General features: G+C 34.8%; 1 protein-coding gene and 1 long non-coding RNA gene across 2 annotated transcripts; both read right to left on the bottom strand.

The window, feature by feature from the left end:
* Window positions 1–263: 263 nt before the first annotated feature.
* On the bottom strand, window positions 264–20,686 carry LOC123564272 (5'(3')-deoxyribonucleotidase, cytosolic type-like). The gene is made up of 6 exons (XM_045357691.2): window positions 20,544–20,686; window positions 6,584–6,844; window positions 5,478–5,578; window positions 4,963–5,023; window positions 1,908–2,022; window positions 264–1,158 (listed from the first exon to the last, which is right to left on the bottom strand). The coding sequence occupies exons 1-6, from the start codon at window positions 20,544–20,546 to the stop codon at window positions 1,010–1,012; spliced, it is 690 nt and encodes a 229-aa protein (XP_045213626.2). The 5' UTR covers window positions 20,547–20,686; the 3' UTR covers window positions 264–1,009.
* LOC128555215 (uncharacterized) lies at window positions 11,266–12,332 on the bottom strand. The gene is made up of 3 exons (XR_008369880.1): window positions 11,935–12,332; window positions 11,611–11,771; window positions 11,266–11,447 (listed from the first exon to the last, which is right to left on the bottom strand). It is a non-coding gene; the product is annotated as an uncharacterized LOC128555215 (long non-coding RNA).
* Window positions 20,687–20,725: the final 39 nt, after the last annotated feature.

The following is a 20,725-nucleotide window of genomic DNA, read 5'->3' as shown; positions in this document are numbered from 1 at the left end:
GAAGTGTTCCACAGTGTTTAGGTGTTCAAACAGTCAAAGTCAAAGACTTGACAATCTTCTGAACAATAATAGTTTATGCTTAGCATAAATTTCAGAGTGAACACTTTTGTGCCTAATGTCTACTTTTGTATGCTTTTTTTCTAAGCAAGTGTTGTACATTGCAATATATTTGCAGATTATTTTAAACTCATGAAGATTTACCAACACTTATTCTGGTAGTTATGAATTTGTAAAAAAATTACAACATGCAACAAACTGAAAACGAAAAGGCCTATACCTTTTATTGGTTATTCTTAATTCATTATTCAAAGTCAACAAATGAGCAAAATTTCAGACAGATCTGTCAATTAGAAGGAAACTGTCATATGTGGCTATAATCATATTTTCCGAGAAATTATGTAATGGTCATCAATCAGAATACTCGGGTAATCTGAAGGAACAAACATGAACCCTTCACAAATCCTGCAATTTTTTTATACATTGTAATGTCATTTGCTACAAAAAAAATGCAGTCCTGCTGTATACATCTTTCAAACACATATGCCTGAGAAACTAATAACTTATAAGATATATAGTTCTTGTAACTGTGAAATCATTTTATTACATGGGCATGAAATTTGTACTTTTGGCCAAAACCGCTATTCTGTGGAGTTAAGAATTCAGAGATTTTAACTTTGGAAGCTAAAATTAATGGGAGTTCCATTTGCTTAATGGTCTGTTACAATCACGAAAATAATCCCCCATGAATAATAATGATTTGACAGTAAATAAATTACAGCTAAACAAGAAGTACCTTAAAGATTTTAAAGAGTTTCAGATTATAAAGTTTTGAATTGTAAATTAAAATGTGAAAACACATTCAGCAGCAGTGAATATTTTTGATAGCATTACATATTGTCATTCTGCTTCAATTAAGGTACTTTCTGTTATAGCATACTTAACTTAGCCTATTTTTCAAAATATAATCCATATCACAGAATATTATCACTAACTATTGCACATTTAAGTGTCATCCTATACGCTTCTTGAAATCGTCGATCAAGTCTCTCCATGATCCATCACTCCAGTTCTCTAGCCTTCTCTTACCTCGTATATCAGCTGTAACATTGTGACAAGCCGTAAATACAACATGCTCCCAAGAAGGACTAAAATTTGCACCTACAAACAACAATAAAATGGCTTTTTCATTCTTTCATTTCTTAAGTCAAGGTAAATATGCATAACGATGGTAAACAACAAAATCTAGAAGTAAGCTGTATATGGAATCCTTAGTGTGGTAAGCCTTATCTTTACGGAAAAAAATAATTTCAAAGCGTTACAGTGGGTGAAATTTTAATAAACAATGTTACACAATGATATACATATTCAATGTCATCTTTCTAGCAGTATTTTAAAACAATTACGTAACTATATCAGGTACATAATGGGTAAACATTCATCTTAGCAGATCAACAACATCTATAAATTCCCTGGAAGGTCCCAATATAAAAGAGACTGTTAAATTCATTTTTAGTCAGGCCATCATAAAAGAGTAGTGTGAAATGATAAATATAAAATCAATTTCTTGAAATAAGTGCGCAAGGCGTTATGAGACAATACAATTGAATGCAAGACAAAAAGGTCATGGGAAAGAAAAAGTCCTTGATTCCTTACCTGTGATTGTTATGCATATCTAAATTAGCTCTCACTCTATAACTATTTTTGTCAAATTTTAATCCTATCTACGATATTGTGATTACCTGACAACCATTGAAAAAAAAGTCCCTAAAAATATTGGATTTTTGTATCTAGGAAATAATCAAGAAAAAAATATATAAAACCGATTTGATGATAAGACTAGTTTATCATTTTTTACACATTCAGTTTGTCCCAACCAATACATTATATAACAATGTTACCATAGTTACCTGATATATTTGGTCTGTCATCAATAAGGAGATGACCATTAGCCATTGTTTTATCTTTGGTCAGAATGATTTTCTCACACCACTGTTTTCCGAGATGTTTTTCAATCCAGTGAAACTGAAAAACATTGTAATGGTTACTACTAACATTATACATTTGATGTAAGAATACTCTTGGCTGATATATCTTTCCTATACTTAACCACAGTTTTAATCTTAACAAATTGATAGTCTGCAGGACTAGCAGCTTGCAACTACAACTAATCCTGTATAAACTCTGTTAGTTCTTCAAAACGTAAGATACAAGCAATATTTTTGTATCAGTATCCCTGACCTAACAGCATTCTTTGCCTAAAAAGAAGAAAACAAGAATATGTGAAGAAAATGGATGTCAGTTTGGTCTAATTATCTCATTCTCTACTGGACATATTTAGCTATCTTTAGTAAAAGTAGGAACTAGGATGTTTCTATAGCGACATCACAGTGACCTTACCACTAAAGGTTACAAGCATATTCATTAAAGAGAAAAATATCACAGGAAAATGGGTGCAGTACATTATATACTGTTTGAACATCGTGAGATTGTGTATATATAAACACCCAATTATCATGTGAGTAACCCTTACCAGAAAAGTCACTATGAATCAAATTATCAAAGACATTACTATAGAAGAAACATTTTACTACTTTTAGTAACAATGACCCCGACCTTCAATCAAGTAACAAAAGCTTAGTCTCTGAGCAAGCTACCTATTAGTTCTGGCTACCATAACTTAACTGATGCTATTTCTATATTCTGATGGTCACATCCATTAAGTTACGGTGTAACACCATTTGTTTACTTAACTACGTCAAACTGTAACATCTGTGCACTGACTCTTGTGAGAAACTGATGACTTAATGTGAAGTTCATAGCACATGGCTTATTTTGAATATCAAGATCAACATTTTTTATGTTAAATGAACTTATTGACTGAAACTTTTGTGTATATCTCGTTTTCAAATGGTGTTGCGGTTATCATTTTATGTCGCATAAAAAAACTAGAGCTATCACTAAAGGTGATGAATGTACCCCCCGCATGCACTGACACAGTACATTGCAATTTGATGCACACAAGATTGCATAATTATGTGGACTGTATGTATACAGTATAGTAACAAAAAACAAAGTCCCATAACTATGCAGAATGTTTATCTAAAAGAATGTAACATGCACCATGCACAACTAGGGTTGGTACTGATCACTTGTGTGAAGTTTCATTAAATTGTGTGTAAGGGTTTGGTAGATTAGGAACACACAAGATTGCATATGCAGACTGTATGTACATAGTATGTTAACAAGAAACAAAGTCCCATAACTCTGCAATTTTTGTTGCTGAAAGAACCTAACATGCCCCATGCACAACTACTGTTGTTACTGATCACTTGTGTGAAGTTTCATAAATTGTGTCAAGGGGATGAGGAGAGATGGTGCGCACAAGATTGTGTCTATGTATATAGTATAGTAACAAAAAAACAAAGTCCCATCACTCTGCAAATTTTTTTTCTAAAAGAACCTAACATGCCCCATGCACAACTACTGTTGGTACTGATCACTTGTGTGAAGTTTCATTAAATTCTGTCAAGGGGATAAGGAGAGATGGTGCACACAAGATTGCGTCTACGGACAGACAGCCAGACGTACAGACAGACAACCTGAAACCAGTATACCCCCCCTTACAACTTTGTTGTCGGGGGATACAAAAAGGATAAAAAATGTATTAAAAGGTGAGTCTGTGGCATCTGATTTGATGAAATTATAGCGAGATGGATTTCTGGCACAATTTCTGGTTATGTTTCAATATGGTGTTCATTTCAGCTCAGAGATCTGAAACAGCCTATAACATCTCTGACGCTGAATATTTTTAGCCAGCTACATATGTACCTAATTTAGTTCATATGTTTCATTCATAATCCTAGCCGAATTTATAAGTGAAAACCCCTTTGCTATTTTGTAGCACTGGTGATATAAGCAGCACAACTGAAAGAAGTAACTTTGGTCTCAATGCATTAACTACCTATGTTACAAGCTACCTCAATATTACTTATCAAAGAAAAGCTATTTTTAGTAAAATATCTCTAGTGGCCCTAAAACATTTGAACAGAACTGGGAGAGGACCTTATAATAATGCTACAGACCAAGTCTGATGAAGAACGCAGCAAGCAGTTCAAAAAAGACATTTAAAGGTATTTCTTATTTAACTCTAGCTGCTCCTACAAAGGGTCAAGTGACCCCATTTGAACAATAGCTGTCAGAAGACAGCAAGGCCAGATTCTTCAAATGCCTTGGTTTTACTACTTTTAGCTCTAGCAGCCACTACAGGGGCCAAGTGCCTCCATTTGAATAAAGAGCACCTTGCTAAGAAGCTAAAGACCAAATTTGGTGTAATTCTCACTAACAGTTTCAGGGATGTTTAAGTTAAAATGTTGATGATGAACAACAGATGCCTGACTACCTGCCTCTACTAATAGATTAACCCAAACAAAGGAGGCAATTTAGACTGATTCAAGGGCTTTAACTCTGATTTTCCTACAGCAGTATTTCTGTGAACAACTTCAGTAAAATCTTCTGGCATTCTGTGTCAGTTCCATACACCGCTGAAGAAATCTGACTGCTCATGTGTTAAGTATGTGAAATATAACAATTTTTACTAACTGATGATATTGAAGCAATCATGTCAGATCTTGTGGCTATGTATATTCTGTGTATGTTACAGGTAGGTTGCTCAAGATGTGCAAGTAGTAAAACTGTTGGCAGACTGATAGACTCACAATTGGCTTACAAAGGATGAAGTCACCCTTGAGCACCTGGCAGTGTGAAGAACTTACAAAACAAATAATCAAACTTGAACAAAGTCATTTGAAAACTTATGTTGTGTACACATTTGCTTCATTAATGTGCATGCTACAATGTAAACAAATCAACTGTGGATGGGCAACAACCCACACAACTAAAGGCTCATCATGATCACCTCTAGCTCAGATGAATTAAAAAGCGAAAATAAATATTACAATTTACCTTTTCTTTTATGCAGTACTTGTAATTAGTAAGAGGACTTGTACACACAAACACATCAACTCTGAAATATAATGAGTTAACATTTACTTCCAGTGTGTAACTGTAAATCACATACAAATGAATACACAATATTACAAACACAAACTGCAGAAATCTTGTTCTCACAAAATTATAGAATTGTGTAAAGGTCATCAAATTCTATAGTGTCAGAATATAGTGAGCCCATTTTCTTCTCATGCTACGTATTACTCCCTCCATCTACTCTCCCATGTTTCTTTTTCTAACTACTCTGATGTTTACTTAACAATGCCGAAATTGCTAACCTTGGGGTACCTGCACAGTAAAATTTCTGCATGAATAAATAATAATTTAGCGATATGTGATTTTAACGTGATTAGAAATTCCTGTGTGACTGCACTACAGCTTTCAACAGATTTCAGAAGCCAATGAAAGGATGCAACTGACAATGATTAATACTACCACCTTTATCAAATTAGTTGATGTGTACTACAAACCCTTCCATTTTGGCCATTTCCTTTGCAGCATCTACTGCTCCAGGGATTTCACTCAGATTCTGGAAAAATCCCCTTGAATTGTAGATAGCTGCACACACTGCCTGAAATTTAAATGCATTCTTGTTCCATTCATTTCAAAACGACACAAACTACACATGTATAGCATAACATGACTTATGCCAGCTGATCAAATATTGTCAAAATATCATAAATTTACAATGAAAATAGTCCCACAAAACTGAAAAAATAAAAATCTGTATTTTTTTATTATTTATTACTACAAGATATCACAACACTATCAATTCCTTAACCTTTAGCCTGCTGTCAGCAAATGATTATGCCTTAAAATGTACTTATAAAAAATTTATTTGAACAGTAGAAATTTAGAAAAATATCTCTGGATCAAAACGGTGTGTTTTATTTAATGGTACCATATAATTATATCCTTATGCACTGAGCCTTATGAAAAGAACAAAGTAAAAATGGTCATTTGCTTCCCGAACGGAAAGCAAATTACTATTTACAGTATTAAGTTTTCTGTTTGGGAAGTAGGGAAAAACACATGGATTGTTTCCCAAATGGGAAGTTTCCGCTATTGAAATTTTGGCAGAAACAAGCATCAAATCCCTTCACCAAAAGAGAAATTAGCTCTATGCATGTTCATTTCCGCTTTTTGTTGGCTTCGACATCACACTGATACAATGGTAGGTCATACACTGAATTTTGATCTTTCGACTGTTGAGTAAGACCCAAGGTTCCCATCTGGGCATTATTTCAGGCATGCACAAACACTAAAGGGTAGAAACAGTGACCTTCAGTGAGCCAGAAGGATGGCTTCTACATATGAAGAGTAGTTCTGAACACACAACAGTAAGGGGCAAGTGATTCAAAGTCAGTAACATTAACTGCTTGGCCAAAGAGGCCCCATGTTAATGTCTGACATATGTAATATTGTCAAAGGACAAAAAAACTTCAAACACTAAGTATTATTTCAGTAGTCTTACAATACATAGTTATTTTTGAACTTACAATTCTTTAGGCAAATTTCATCATTGATAACCATTTATTATTGCAGTGCCTACTTAATAAGTCTGATATTAACATACTGTGTTGCCTGGTTTCATCTTTTCATATTGTTCCCTTAACCAAAATCCTTCCCTGTCTTCAAGCTCTATATACGGTTCATCTGGATACTTTCGTTTAAATGCCTCCAAAAAATCTCCTTCAAAGTCACACAAAACACCATCCATATCAAGAAGCACACGTAAATTCATTTGTCTATTTGAATAATGTTTGTGAAAATTAAAATCTCTACGTGCCATCCTTAATAAAGCCAATGGCAGTGATCTTGTAAACTTCCGGCTTATCTGTAAATAGATTATAAAACAAACGATTATTTTTATCACTATATAATTTTATTATCAAAACAAAAATTATCTATCCAAATAAAAAAATGGAAGTCCTATATATTCAGTTTTCTTAAACAAAATCTATCAAAATGATTGCTTTGATGCAAAATTTCACTGAGGTTAAACTAGTACTTGCTAATAAATATTAACTGGAGCTATCACTGAAGGTGATGAATGTACCCCCCACACACACTGACAAAGTATATTGCAATTTGACGCACACAAGATTGCATAATTGTGTGCAAAAGTTACGGAGATTAGGCATGCACAAAATTGCATATGCAGACAGTATAGTAACAAGAGGGTCATGATGACCCTGGATCGCTCACCTGAGTAATATGAGCTACATGTTTCAAAGATCAAACTGATGATGAAATATTCAGGAAGTCAGCAGGTCACATTCATGGTCAATGAAATTCAGTTTTACGATTGGTGTGCAAAACTGTGTATGTCATCAAAATTTCAAGGCTGTATCTTAAACAAGAGGGTCATGATGACCCTGGATCGCTCACCAGAGTAATAAGAGCTACATGTTTCAAATGTCAAACTGATGATTTTTAGAAATTTTTTGGAAAATTTTCCGATGTACAATCAAGTAACCCCTGGGGCGGGGCCAATTTTACCCCAGGGGTCATGATTTGAACAAAGTTTGTAGAAGTCTACTAGGCAATGTTACATAATTATCGAATATCTAAGATCTAGACATTTTGGTTTATTTTAAGCAAATTTATGAAGATTTCCCTATGTACAATCAAGTAACCCCTGGGGCTGGGTCAATTTGACCCTGTGGGGTCAAGATTTAAACAAATTTTGTAGAGGTCCACTAGGCAATGCTACATGTCAAATATATCTAAGCTCTTGGGCTTCTGCTTTTTGAGAAGAAGATTTTTTAAGATTTTCCTATGTAAAATCAAGTGACCCCTGGTGCGGGGTCATGATTTGAACAAACTTGGTAAAGGTCCATTAGGCAATACTTTACACCATATATCTAAGCTCTAGGGCTTTTGGTTTTTGAGAAGAAGATTTTTTAAGATTTTCCTATGTAAAATCAAGTGACCCCTGGGGCGGTGTCAATTTTGACCCCGGGGTCATGATTTGAACAAACTTGGTAAAGGTCCATTAGGCAATACTTCACACCATATATCTAAGCTCTAGGGCTTTTGGTTTTTGAGAAGAAGATTTTTTAAGATTTTTCTATGTAAAATCAAGTGACCCCTGGGGCGGGGTCAATTTTGACCCTGGGGGTCATGATTTAAACAATTTTTGTAGAGGTCCACTAGGCAATGCTACATGTCAAATATCTGAGCTCTAGGCCCTCTGGTTTATTTTTAGAAATTTTTTGAAGATTTTCATATGTAAAATCAAGTGACCCCTGTGGCGGGGTCAATTTTGAACCGGAGGTCATCATTTGAACAATTTAGTAGAGGTACACTAGGCAATGCTACATGTCAAATATCTAAGCTCTAAAGCTTCTGGTTTTTGAGAAGAAGATTTTTTAAGATTTTCCTATGTAAAATCAAGTGACCCCTGGGGCAGGGTCAATTTTTACCCCGGGGTCATGATTTGAACAAATTTGGTAGAGGTCCATTAGGCAATGCTTCACACCAAATATCTAAGCTCTAGGGCTTCTGGTTTTTGAGAAGAAGATTTTTAAAGTTTTTCCTTTTGGTTGCCATGGCAACCAGAGTTCAGTATGGAATTCAATTCTTTGAACAATTTTTAAAGGGGACCATCCATGGAACATCCCTGTGAAGTTTCATCAAAATTGGCCTGGTGGTTTAGGAGGAGATGTTGTTTAAAGGAAAGTGTGGCCAGACGCCGGACGGTGAGCGATCAAAATAGCTCACCCTGAGCACTTTGTGCTCAGGTGAGCTTAAAAACAAGCCCCACAACTCTGCAGAGGTTTTTTTTCTAGAAGAACCTAACATGCACCATGCACAAGTAAGGTTGGTACTGATCACTTGTGTGAAGTTTCATTAAATTGTATGCAATGGTTCAGGAGATTAGGTGCGCACAAGATTACATATATGCAGACTCTATGTACATGTATATAGCATAGTAACAAAAAACTAAGCCCCACAACTCTGCATAATATTTATCTCAAAGAACGTAACATGCATCATGCACAACTGAGGGTTGGTACCGATCATTTATGTGAAGTTTCATTAAATTGTGGGCAAGGGTTATGGAGATAAGGCATGCACATTAGACTGCATATGCAGACTGTATGGATATAGTACAGTTGAACTTCAATGGCTCGAACTTGGATCTTTCGAACACCCGGGATCGCTCGAACTCTTTTCGCACCTCTACCTGACATTCGCCAAGCTTCCCCTTTAACCGGTGCGTGCGTAATTTTCACACGCTTATGTAATTAGCGTCAGTATATGACAAACAAATTAAACAAAGTGACTTTCGTTCACTGCAATGCTTTAATGGGCTTTGAATAATACGAATAAAATTATTTAAAATAATTGAGCAATGTCTGTCTTTATTTTTTCTGCATAAAAACTGGAGATTCGATGTTAAATTTCATACTGCTTTAGCATGGCTGAATAACTTAAAGTAAAGGACCCGGAAACGGGGGGATAGCTAAGTCGGCTACTTGAAAGCAAGGAACAAAACGAAAATAAGATCAAAAAACTTTAGAAACAAAATATATAATGCCATCATCAAATGTGAAAAACTCAATTGCATGTGTTAGAACTATGTACAAATCTCTCCAAATTAGAGTTCAACAAACTTTTTCAAATATTTCTGTGTACATGTCCGTGAATTAATTGTTTGCGTTTTAACACGTTTATATTTGAAAATATTTGCACTGGACTATGATTCATAAAGGTTTGCTATTCATGTCTTCTTATTTGATGCTGTCTTCACCAAATTCTTATGATTATATATTAGTGTTTAATTTATGTTTTTTCGTATCTATGTCATGTTTGAAAATAAATAATAAAGACTATTTCAGCTTTTGTTTTTACAAATCATCGTATCATACACACATATAGGTACAATATAACAATATATTACGATGTAAGGTTTGTAACACATCATGCCCTCGATTCCCAAATTCAAAATGGCCGCCATTTGGATGGCTCGAACAACGGAAAACTCGAACTTATTTCAACAGGACCCTCGAGTTCGAGCCATCGAAGTTCGACTGTATATTAACAAAAATCAAAGTTCCATATCTGTGCAGATTTTTATCTAAAAGAACCTAACATGCACCATACACAACTAGGGTTACTACTGATCACTTGTGTTAAGTTTCATTAAATGTGTCAAGAGGATGAGAAGAGTTGGTGAGCACGGACGTGCCACTGAAATGGTATAGAGGGCCATTTCTTTTCTTATTTTCTTTTGTTGTATAGGGGGCCCTGGCCCTATAATCTATTGTTAAAGGATTGAAGCTATTGTTCTCTTTACAATAAGATGGCCCTCTCTATCTTTTAAGTTGCTCAAGATTGTGTCTACGGACAGTCGGGACAGACAGACAGACTGACAACAACCTGAAACCAGTATACAGTGAACTTGCCTATTCCGAACCAGTCTATAAATCGTGGTCATTTCCAAGCTTTTAAGCAGCTGTCGTGCATTCTTAAAACTAGAATGTGTCTGTAGGACACAGGGTGTGCACCCCTACTGGTACATTTGTCACAAATAAGGAGAAATAATTCAAATGTTTGCAGTCTTAATGGGGTATAGCCTCAACAAACATTTTATGAAAAAGATTCATTATTCTAGGCCGTATACTTTTTGAGCTATGAGCATCACAAACAAAAAATCCACTATTTTGGCTATTTCAAGGGCCATAACTTTGTAATAAATGCTAAGATTCTCAGGAAGAATGCCAAGTGTGCAAGGATACATCATGATAAAGACCAAAGCAAGGTTTCATAAATTTACATCAAATACTTTTTAAGCTAGACACATAATTAGGTGAAAATGTGCATTATCTTACTATTTCAGGGGCCATAACTTTAAAAATAGGGGGTGGAGCCAGCCAGACAATAAGAGGTGTGCAAGTTTATATCATGATAAAGACTTATGCAAGTTTTCAATCATTTATATTAAATACTTTTTGAACTAGGTGCATCACAAGGTGAAAATGTGCATTTTTGACTATTTCAGGGGCCATAACTCTGAAAATAGGGTAGAGACCAAAATGAAAAATAGGAGGTCGCAAGTTCATATCATGATTAAGACTCATGCAAGGTTTCATGAATCTATATCAAATACTTTTTGAGCTAGGCGTGTCACAAGGTGAAAATGTGCATTTTTGACTATTTCAGGGGCCATAACTCTGAAAATAGGGGGGCGGAGCCAGATGAAAAATAGAAGGTGCTCAAGTTAATATCATGATAAAGGCTCAGGCAAGGTTTCATCTTTATATCTAATACTTTTTGAGCTAGGCGCGTCACAAGGTGAAAATGTGCATTTTTGACTATTTCAGGGGCCATAACTCAGAAAATAGGGGGCGGAGCCAGACAAAAAATGGGAGGTGCGCAAGTTCATATCATGATAAAGACTCATGCAAGGTTTCATCAATTTATATCAAATACTTCTTGAGCTAGGCATGTCACAAGGTGAAAACGTGCGTTTTTGACTATTTCAGGGGCCATAACTCAGAAAATAGGGGGCGGAGCCAGACAAAAAATAGGAGGTGCGCAAGTTCATATCATGATTAAGACTCATGCAAGGTTTCATGAATCTATATCAAACACTTTTTGAGCTAGGCGCGTCACAAGGTGAAAATGTGCATTTTTGACTATTTCAGGGGCCATAACTCTGAAAATAGGGGGCGGAGCCAGACGAAAAATAGGAGGTGCGCAAGTTCCTATCATGATAAAGACTCATGCAAGGTTTCATCAATTTATATCAAATACTTCTTGAGCTAGGCATGTCACAAGGTGAAAACGTGCATTTTTGACTATTTCAGGGGCCGTAACTCAGAAAATAGGGGGCGGAGCCAGACAAAAAATAGGAGGTGCGCAAGTTCATATCATGATTAAGACTCATGCAAGGTTTCATGAATCTATATCAAACACTTTTTGAGCTAGGCGCGTCACAAGGTGAAAATGTGCATTTTTGACTATTTCAGGGGCCATAACTCTGAAAATAGGGGGCGAAGCCAGACGAAAAATAGGAGGTGCGCAAGTTCATATCATGATAAAGACTCATGCAAGGTTTCATCAATTTATATCAAATACTTTTTGAGCTAGGCGCATCACAAGATGAAAATGTGCATTTTTGACTATTTCAGGGGCCATAACTCAGAAAATAGGGGGCGGAGCCAGACAAAAAATGGGAGGTGTGCAAGTTCATATCATGATAAAGACTCATGCAAGGTTTAATCAATTTATATCAAATACTTTTTGAGCTAGGCGCGTCACGAACTTCGGACGGACGGACGGACGGATGCACTGACAAGACAAAATCTATATGCCCCCACCACTCATGGGGGCACAAAAACCATAGGTTATGTTTTAGTTTAATATCTAATGTATTTAACTAATAGCTCATTGATGGTAATCATATGTTCAAGTTGGGCGTAAAAAAACAAGAGCTGTCGGAGGACAGCAACGCTCGACTATTCAACAGCCTTGTCGCTTGAATGAATATGGAAGTCGAAAAAGGGGCATAATTTAGTAAAAAAGTAAAATAGGGTTATGGAACCTGCATAGTGCTTAACAGCTCATGACAGTGGACAATTTACTTTCAAGTTTCAATCCATTCCCATTAGTGGGTACTGAGATACCAGCTTACATATAAGAATTTAACCCAAAAATCCTAAGTTGAAAAAGGGGCATAATTTTGTAAAATGCGAAGTTGAGTTATTGACCCTTTGCACTGCATGTCATATCATGACAGTGAACTAGTGTGTGAAGTTTCAATCCTTTCCCATTAGTGGATACTAAGATACCAGCTTACATACAAAAACTTAACCAAAAATTTCTATGTTGAAAAAGGGGCATAATTTTGTAAAAAAGCAAAATAAAGCTATGGGACCTGCTTTGTGCATGTCAGATCATGACAGTGAACAAGTAAGTGAAGTTTCAATCCATTCCCGTTAGTGAGTACTGAGAAACCAGCTTACATACAAAACCTTAACCAAAAAATTGTAAGTCGAAAAAGGGGCATAATTTTGTAAAAAAGCAAAACAGAGTTATGGGAACCTGTGCAATGTAAATCAGTTTATCACAGTAAATAAGTGTGTGAAGTTTCAATCCATTCCCACAAGTGGTTGCTGAGATACCAGCTTACATACAAAAACTTAACCAAATCGGGACACGGATGCAGACGTGGACGCGAACGCATGGGCGAGTCCAATAGCTCTACTATTCTATGAATAGTCGAGCTAAAAAATTGTTTGTTTCCGGTATCCCGACCTACCCTAAATTTTTGGCGCGACCCTAAATGTTTTTATGGCCTTGGAGAATATTCTTTTCGATTTTTTAACAAAAAGATGCAAAACTGCACTTTTTATGCTTTAAACATGGCCAGTGATGTTAGAAATCAACTTACTGATGCTCTAAAGGCATAACCCCCTTATTTGTATTCATTTTTTGAAAAAAAAAAAAAAATTCCGAAAAGTCTCCCTTAATAAAAAAAAAAATCCAAAAAAAAAAAATTTCCAACCTACCTACCCTAATTTTTTTGAGCATGTTACCGGAAACAAAGAATTTTTTTTTAGGTCTTATGCATACATAATCCATATTTGCAACATGTCCAAATGCCATATTTAGTTCTGTTCTGCTGCATGTTGTTTAAAGATTGCAGAAATAATTGTTGATTCAATGTGTCCAAAATATTAATTGAATTATTTTTACCCATGGTCATGACGGTCACATGTTAAAGAAAAGGGCAGATGTATAATTATACCTTGTGACTGTTTTATTTACCAAAGGACAAGACTGCTCACATGACTGTTTTAAAACAGCATATTTCAATAATGCCTGAGAAGGATGTTGTGGCAAGTTTTATTCATTCTGTTTGTTATTGAGACATGTTTTTAAACAATATAGTGGTTTATATAAACCAATATCTTTGCACCTTCAACAGAGTAAATTGTTATAAAAGTTTAACATGTAATCTATGTCGTTTTATTTTAACATGTAATACATACAGTTGATTATTTTGTCATTTCTATATGTATATAACATGTAATCTATGTAATTTGATTTTAACATGTAACACATACAGTTGATTATTTTGTCATTTCTATATGTAATAGTTATAGTATGTGTGAGAGTGTGTTACCAGGATATATCAGAGCTAGGGGTACATCGAGGGTATTTTTCTCTGCACATATTGTCGAGGCCGGTATAGCACGCCCGCTTAGCTCAGTAGGTAGAGCGTTGGTCTACGGATCGCGGGGTCGCGAGTTCAATCCTCGGGCGGGGCGTATGTTCTCCGTGACTATTTCGAGGGGTGAATGCGAAAAAGTTCTTCTTTATTTATATGCACTTAGAACTCTTTCGCATTCACCAATCGATTTGATAAACGACATTGTGTCTGAAATCATTAGTCCTCCACCTCTGATTTATGTGGGGAAGTTGGCTGTTACTTGCGGAGAACAGGTTTGTACTGGTACAGAATCCAGGAACTTTTTTGTTTGTTTTGTTTTGTTTTGGGTTTAACGCCATTTTTCAACAGTATTTCAGTCATGTAACGGCAGGCAGTTAACTTAACCAGTGTTCCTGGATTCTGTACCAGTACAAACCTGTTCTCCGCAAGTAACTGCCAACTTCCCCACATGAATTAGAGGTGGAGGACTAATGATTTCAGACACAATGTTGTTTATCAAATAGTCACGGACAACATACGCCCCGCCCGAGGATCGAACTCACGACCCTGCGATCCGTAGACCAACGCTCTACCTACTGAGCTAAGCGGGCGGGCTAGAATCAAGGAACACTGGTTAGGCTAACTGCCCGCCGTTACGTGACTGAAATACTGTTGAAAAACGGCGTTAAACCCAAAACAAACAAACTATATGTATATATGTGACAAGCGCATGAGCTGAATAGTCATTGTTTGACGTAAATAGTTAAGATTAAGCCGCAATTACTAGTTACTAGGCTTCTAGTTCTGTAGAGGGTTGTCCAAAGATTCATTGTTGACATGGTGTATAAATGGTAAAATGGTAACCTACACAATATTTCCATTTTGATGTAAACCAAACAGTTACTTTACAATGGCCTTAAAGGCGATTATTTCTATTCCTAACACAAAATAATTTCAGTTTTCGATTCAAGATGGTAGTTTTATGTTGTTGTTGATAGTAATTAGAAAACCATTTCAGACAATTTCTGACCATTTCAGTTCATTTGTGGTGATTCGGAATAGGCGAGTTTGACCCGGATTACACACAGTATTAGTCTGATCAATTACAGAAATCTGTTAATTTGTTTCGAATTTATTTTCATACTATTTTGATTGTGACACATTTGTCCAGCTTTTAAGATGGAATTTATATTTTGAATATAAACTTGATGAAATAAAACAAGAAAAATTTAAAAACTGGTTCGGAATGGGCAAGTTGGCTGTACCCCACTTACCACAGATACTTGGGGTTTGGACTAGCTACGACCCTGCAGTGGTCTAAAATTCGGTCAATTTGCAACAAAAACCATTGAACAACATCATAACAGTTCTAAAACTAACAGTTTAATCAAAATCAATCCACTTTTTTAAAATCATGAAAATACCCACTGATCTCTAATTTCTATTTATAAAGATATGAAACAGAAAAAAAATCAAATTTGAATTAAGAGCCGATTCTCTGCTAAATATTCAAAAATAGGTAGACTTACGGGTGTCAACTTGAAGGGAAAGGGTTTCTCTACAGGATGCTACAAGTATCTTCACCCAATCGGGTCGAATTTATAGAAATTAAAGATCAGTGGGTATTTTTATGATTTTAAAAATGTGGATTGATTTTGATTAAATTGTTATATTTGGAACTGTTAAAGTTATGATGTTGTTCAATGGTTTTTGTTGCATTTGACCGGATTTTAGACCAATGCAGGGTCGTAGCTAGTCCAAACCCAAAGTATCTGTGCCCCTTACAACTTCCTACGAGTTGTAATATCAACAAAATAGGAAAAGTGGAAACTCCACAGGTCGCTCAACACAACAAAAATGAAAATGTTGCAGACTCGGTTTGATTGAGCCTGTTCATGGACGGTAGTTAAAATGCATGCTACCGTCCGCGCCCTCTAGCCCCGGGTTAAGCAGAACTCAACATTTACACATGCTAAAAGTACAAAAAAAACAATTTAGAGACATCCGCAGATGTGTTCATACGGCAGGCACATGGAACCTTCAATGCTACACTAGCGTGTAATTCCATGAAAAGCGGCGTATACCTGTAGGATGATTTTGGGCTCTGAAGTAAAGACTAGGTCCTTTTTAAGCCCCTCTTCTTTTGGACTTTATTTATGGCGTTATTACTGTAAGTTCTCAAAACAAATTTGGTAGTTGTGTTGGTAACAGATAAAGAGTACTTAGTTACAAAAGTTGTCCTGACATATATGAATTTTTATGATGGGTTTTTTTTTGGGTGCGACCCTTTATGTACCAGTTCATTTATGTACCAGCTACTTTATGTACCACTTTGAGACTTAATGTACCACATATATTATATAGTAGCTATACTTTCTATCTATATACCTATTGTGCATAGGTGATAATAGGTGATAATTTGGTTGTAATTAACTGTGAAATTGTTGATTAAATCAACAATATGGGCCAACATTTTAAATTGACTTAAATTAAATATTTAAAGTGATTAAACAGTTTAACAATGCATTTCACAAAATTGGAATAAGGAACAATTCATAGAGATCAATTAATGCTGGATTTTTTTTAAATTTTATTTTATTTTATATGTGGTACATAAAGTCTCATAAAGTGGTACATAAAGGGCTGGTACATAAGTGGACTGGTACATAAAGTCCCACATTCGTTTTTTTTTGTTCCATTTTAAGATTTAATTCTGGAAACTGGAATGTTTGGTCTTATCTATTTAATCACAAATAACTGTTCTACAAACACAGAAATAATGTTAGACTGTCAACAACAAATAAACTGAAAACATACAGTACGGATGTTAGTCAAAACGTCCCCTAGTCAAAACGTCCCCTAGTCAAAACACCCCCCATTTTGGTCAAAACGTCCCCCTTTTCTGGTCAAAACACCCCCCTTCCAAAAATTACCAGGTCAAAACACCCCCTTAAAAATTATATTTATGTAAATACATATTATTTAAGTTAATTTGGTAAACATTATTAAATTATAATGTTCATTATATTGTTTTACATGCATAGATTTTAATTAGAATATTGTAAACCGTTAGTTTTAGAATGTTAAATGTTGTGAAATTATCTGATGTTTATATTGTGTAAAAGTGATGTTTCTGTTATTTATTAATAAAATTAAATGAAATTATAATGTTGTTATGTTATAATATATAAATATCATATGGCAACGTGTGTGACATTGATATTGTCAACCCGAGGTTAGAATGTCACCCGAGGCGAAAGCCGAGTGGTGACATTCTGTTTCGAGGGTTGACAATATCAATGTCACACACGCTGCCATATGATATTTATTTTATTATACCGAACAAAATTAAGTACATAAAAAAGTAAAAAAAAAAAGTTTTTAATTCATTTAATTCAACTGTTATAACTTTTGTCTGAATCGTCTGTTTACACATTAAACAGTGACGTCAGTACTATATGTGTACAAGGGAGGCAATCATTTCATGATTTGGCTGAAAACATTGAAGCAGTTATTTGCCCTTATATGACATTCAAAATATCAGCGCGGTCACATGATCTGACAGTCACTTTCGCTCGGTCACGTGGCAAAAAGTTTGAAAATGTGTTTGATAGTCATAATATCTCTTTTATGGGTAATGGGATTTTATCATTGTAGACAAAAGTGAGGTATAATAAATGAAATTGTTACAACTGCATGAAGACAAAGCGTTAATGGATCAAACAAGCTGTTTGTAAACAGGTATCTAAAAGTATAATTGCACAACAATTAAATAATGTGAAAAAAGTTATAACTATTAAAAATGAAGTGTCCTTACATTAAGTGTAGGAACAAAGTCAAACCGCGTCAACATGCCATTGCCTGCGACTTGTGTGGCAACGGGCAACACAGAACCTGTGACACAGGTAAGTTATATTCATGTTATTATTATTATTGATTTCTTGAATTACTAGACTTCAGTAAATGTCTTTTGTGGAATACTTACCATATTCCAAATTGTCAAACTACTTTTTTGGCAAATATGTAATTTTCTGCCAAAATCTGATTAACTACCTTTTACCATTTAATAATATCTTTATTTTATTTTATAAAATATTGAAAATCTGGTCAGAAAGAAATAAAAACAATATACAGATCATAATCACATTATGAAAAGCAAACAAATTCAAATATACAAGTAATCAATGCATTGTCAAGTTAATCCAATCAGAGTAGATAATGTGTTATAACAGGAACAGATTACAATAGGTGTTAATTCAATCAACAGATTCTGTATATTGAATTGATAGTAAATACAAATGAGAAATAAACGATAAATATTTATTTACAAGTACCAGAATTAAAAAGAAATAATATAATAAAGAAAAATGGGCCGTTCCATGAGGAAACCTGTATTAGTGACAAAAATCAAAATTAAGATCGCAAAATATTCATTAATAACTTCCATTTATCTATCAAATCTTAAAATTTGAAGTAATTATCTTCACTATTTCAAGAATTACAATGCTAGTAAGTTACCGAAGGCATTTTGTGTAAAAAGGTATTATTATTTATAGTTTGTGTAAAAAGGTAATATTAACATTCTTTTCAGTCATTTCATTTTCTTACTATATTTTTTTTCAGTTACTTATGCACAATTTGTGATTTCTATCTCCTATAAATGTTTCTTATGTCTTTTACAGCTACCGCACAGGGGGTATGTCTGCAAGTTCCTTGCTAAAAAAGATGAGCACCATTTACAAACCAAGGCTCACCACAACAGTTCAGGATGAGGAATAATTTTGATAAAAACATTAACTAGCATAAACGTGAATTGGACTTCTTGATATTGTGTAACTGGAACACTTTGAATTAATATTGTGATATTCTTGACACGAAATCTAGACATGGAACAGCACATAAACTCTGTATCCAGATCGTGCTATGGTCAGATCAGACAAATTGGTCACATAAGAAAATATCTAACAACTGATGCAACAAAATGTGTAGTAAACTCCCTAGTAACATCACGGATGGACTATTGTAATGTGCTGCTGCATGTAATACCGAAAACAAATCTTAAAAGACTACAGCTTGTTCAAAACATAGCAGCCCGCCTCATCACAAAATCGTCCAGCTATCTTTTTGCTGTTCTCACAAAGTGACCTATACAGTGAAATAAGTAGCAATCTGTGGTTAATCAAATTCTCTTTTAGTTTGATCATGACCTGATAAGCATAATGGGATGCTAAGAGTTTTATAGCTTTAAACATTTTGCGTAAAACTTTATCAGCCTTGCGTAAATCTTTTTACTGCATAGCCGGAAAGATAAGAGTTCAAGGATTCAGGAAATAATTGCATTAGTCACATTCAAAATGAGGAATTGGCACAGGAGGGCTTTGTAATATTTTATGATAACTGAAACAAGTTACGAAAATATAAGCAATAACTCAAATGGGTTATAAACTGCGATAACTTGAAACAGTTACACCCCTGACTGCTGGAGTTACCTACGAACACTGGAACAGCAAATTATTCAGTTTCAGTTTTATGACTGCATATGCCATGTTTTGTGATTTTCCTACATATCTGCTATATGTCACATGTTTAATTGTAAAGCGCCCTTGACCGTATATTTCATATGAAAAGAGCACTCAACAAATCTGGTATAATAATAATATATGATATTGTGAATTTGACTTCTTGGTGAAGAACAGTGGATGAATAGTATGATGTTATTTTTACTTAGTAAATATGCAGTTGCGACTGTTCTGATGTTTTATTAATGTTTTATAAATAAAGTTATAACTCTGATCAGCATTTTGTTCATTCTGTACAAATTTTGATTGTATAGAAGAAAAGATTTTCCCTTCACAAATGTTCACACCTTATTACTGGTGATTAATGGGTTTATGACACCTACTAATATTAAGCCCACAGCTCAATTAAAGCACAACCATATATAGTTGATAGGTGTTGATTGCATTATTTTAGGTGCTAATAAATCAATTTTGTGTATTATCAGTACATAATCCACAAGTTTCAAATTGAAAAGATAATAAAATATATGGATTAATTAAAAACAATTAAGAATAATACAAAAAATATTAGGGGGGTGTTTTGACCAAATTCTAAACTGAATGGGGGACGTTTTGACCAAAATGGGGGGTGTTTTGACTAGGGGACGTTTTGACTAGGGGACGTTTTGACTTGATACCTACAGTACAGGGTCGAGAATTTATGGTACGAATACTTAATTTGAAATATTTTATTGTCGAGCTACAAATGTTTTTGCACAGCCAACTACCTAAGTGGAAAGAATAAAAGTAGATCTGTATCAAAATATATGGACTAAACATATTATTATATGGACAATAGCAAAAAATATTACCATAAAGAAACGGCGTACAGAAACAGAACTCGTTTTTGGTAAGCGTAATAAATGGTGGTATTGTTTAATAGGAGCAGATTTTGACCAGCGGATCCAGCTATGACAAGACAGTGTTTCCACTTTTGCTATTTCTTACAAAATGATTTTTTTCGTTTTTGTTGATTTCACGTTTTTTACAACGA

Source organism: Mercenaria mercenaria, chromosome 2 (genome assembly GCF_021730395.1).
Source record: "Mercenaria mercenaria strain notata chromosome 2, MADL_Memer_1, whole genome shotgun sequence".
Lineage (NCBI taxonomy): Eukaryota > Metazoa > Mollusca > Bivalvia > Venerida > Veneridae > Mercenaria > Mercenaria mercenaria.
The sequence above is the reverse complement of the archived record's forward strand: the minus strand, read 5'-3'. Positions and strand labels throughout refer to the sequence as shown.

Bases quoted from the DNA above. Each gene is read 5' to 3' on its own strand.
- LOC123564272 (XM_045357691.2), bottom strand. The intron at 5,579-6,583 runs GTATGTTAATAT...TTTAAATTTCAG, and splicing joins AGATGAAACCAGGCAACACA to GCAGTGTGTGCAGCTATCTA. The intron at 1,159-1,907 runs GTAACTATGGTA...TGTTGTTTGTAG, and splicing joins TGACAGACCAAATATATCAG to GTGCAAATTTTAGTCCTTCT.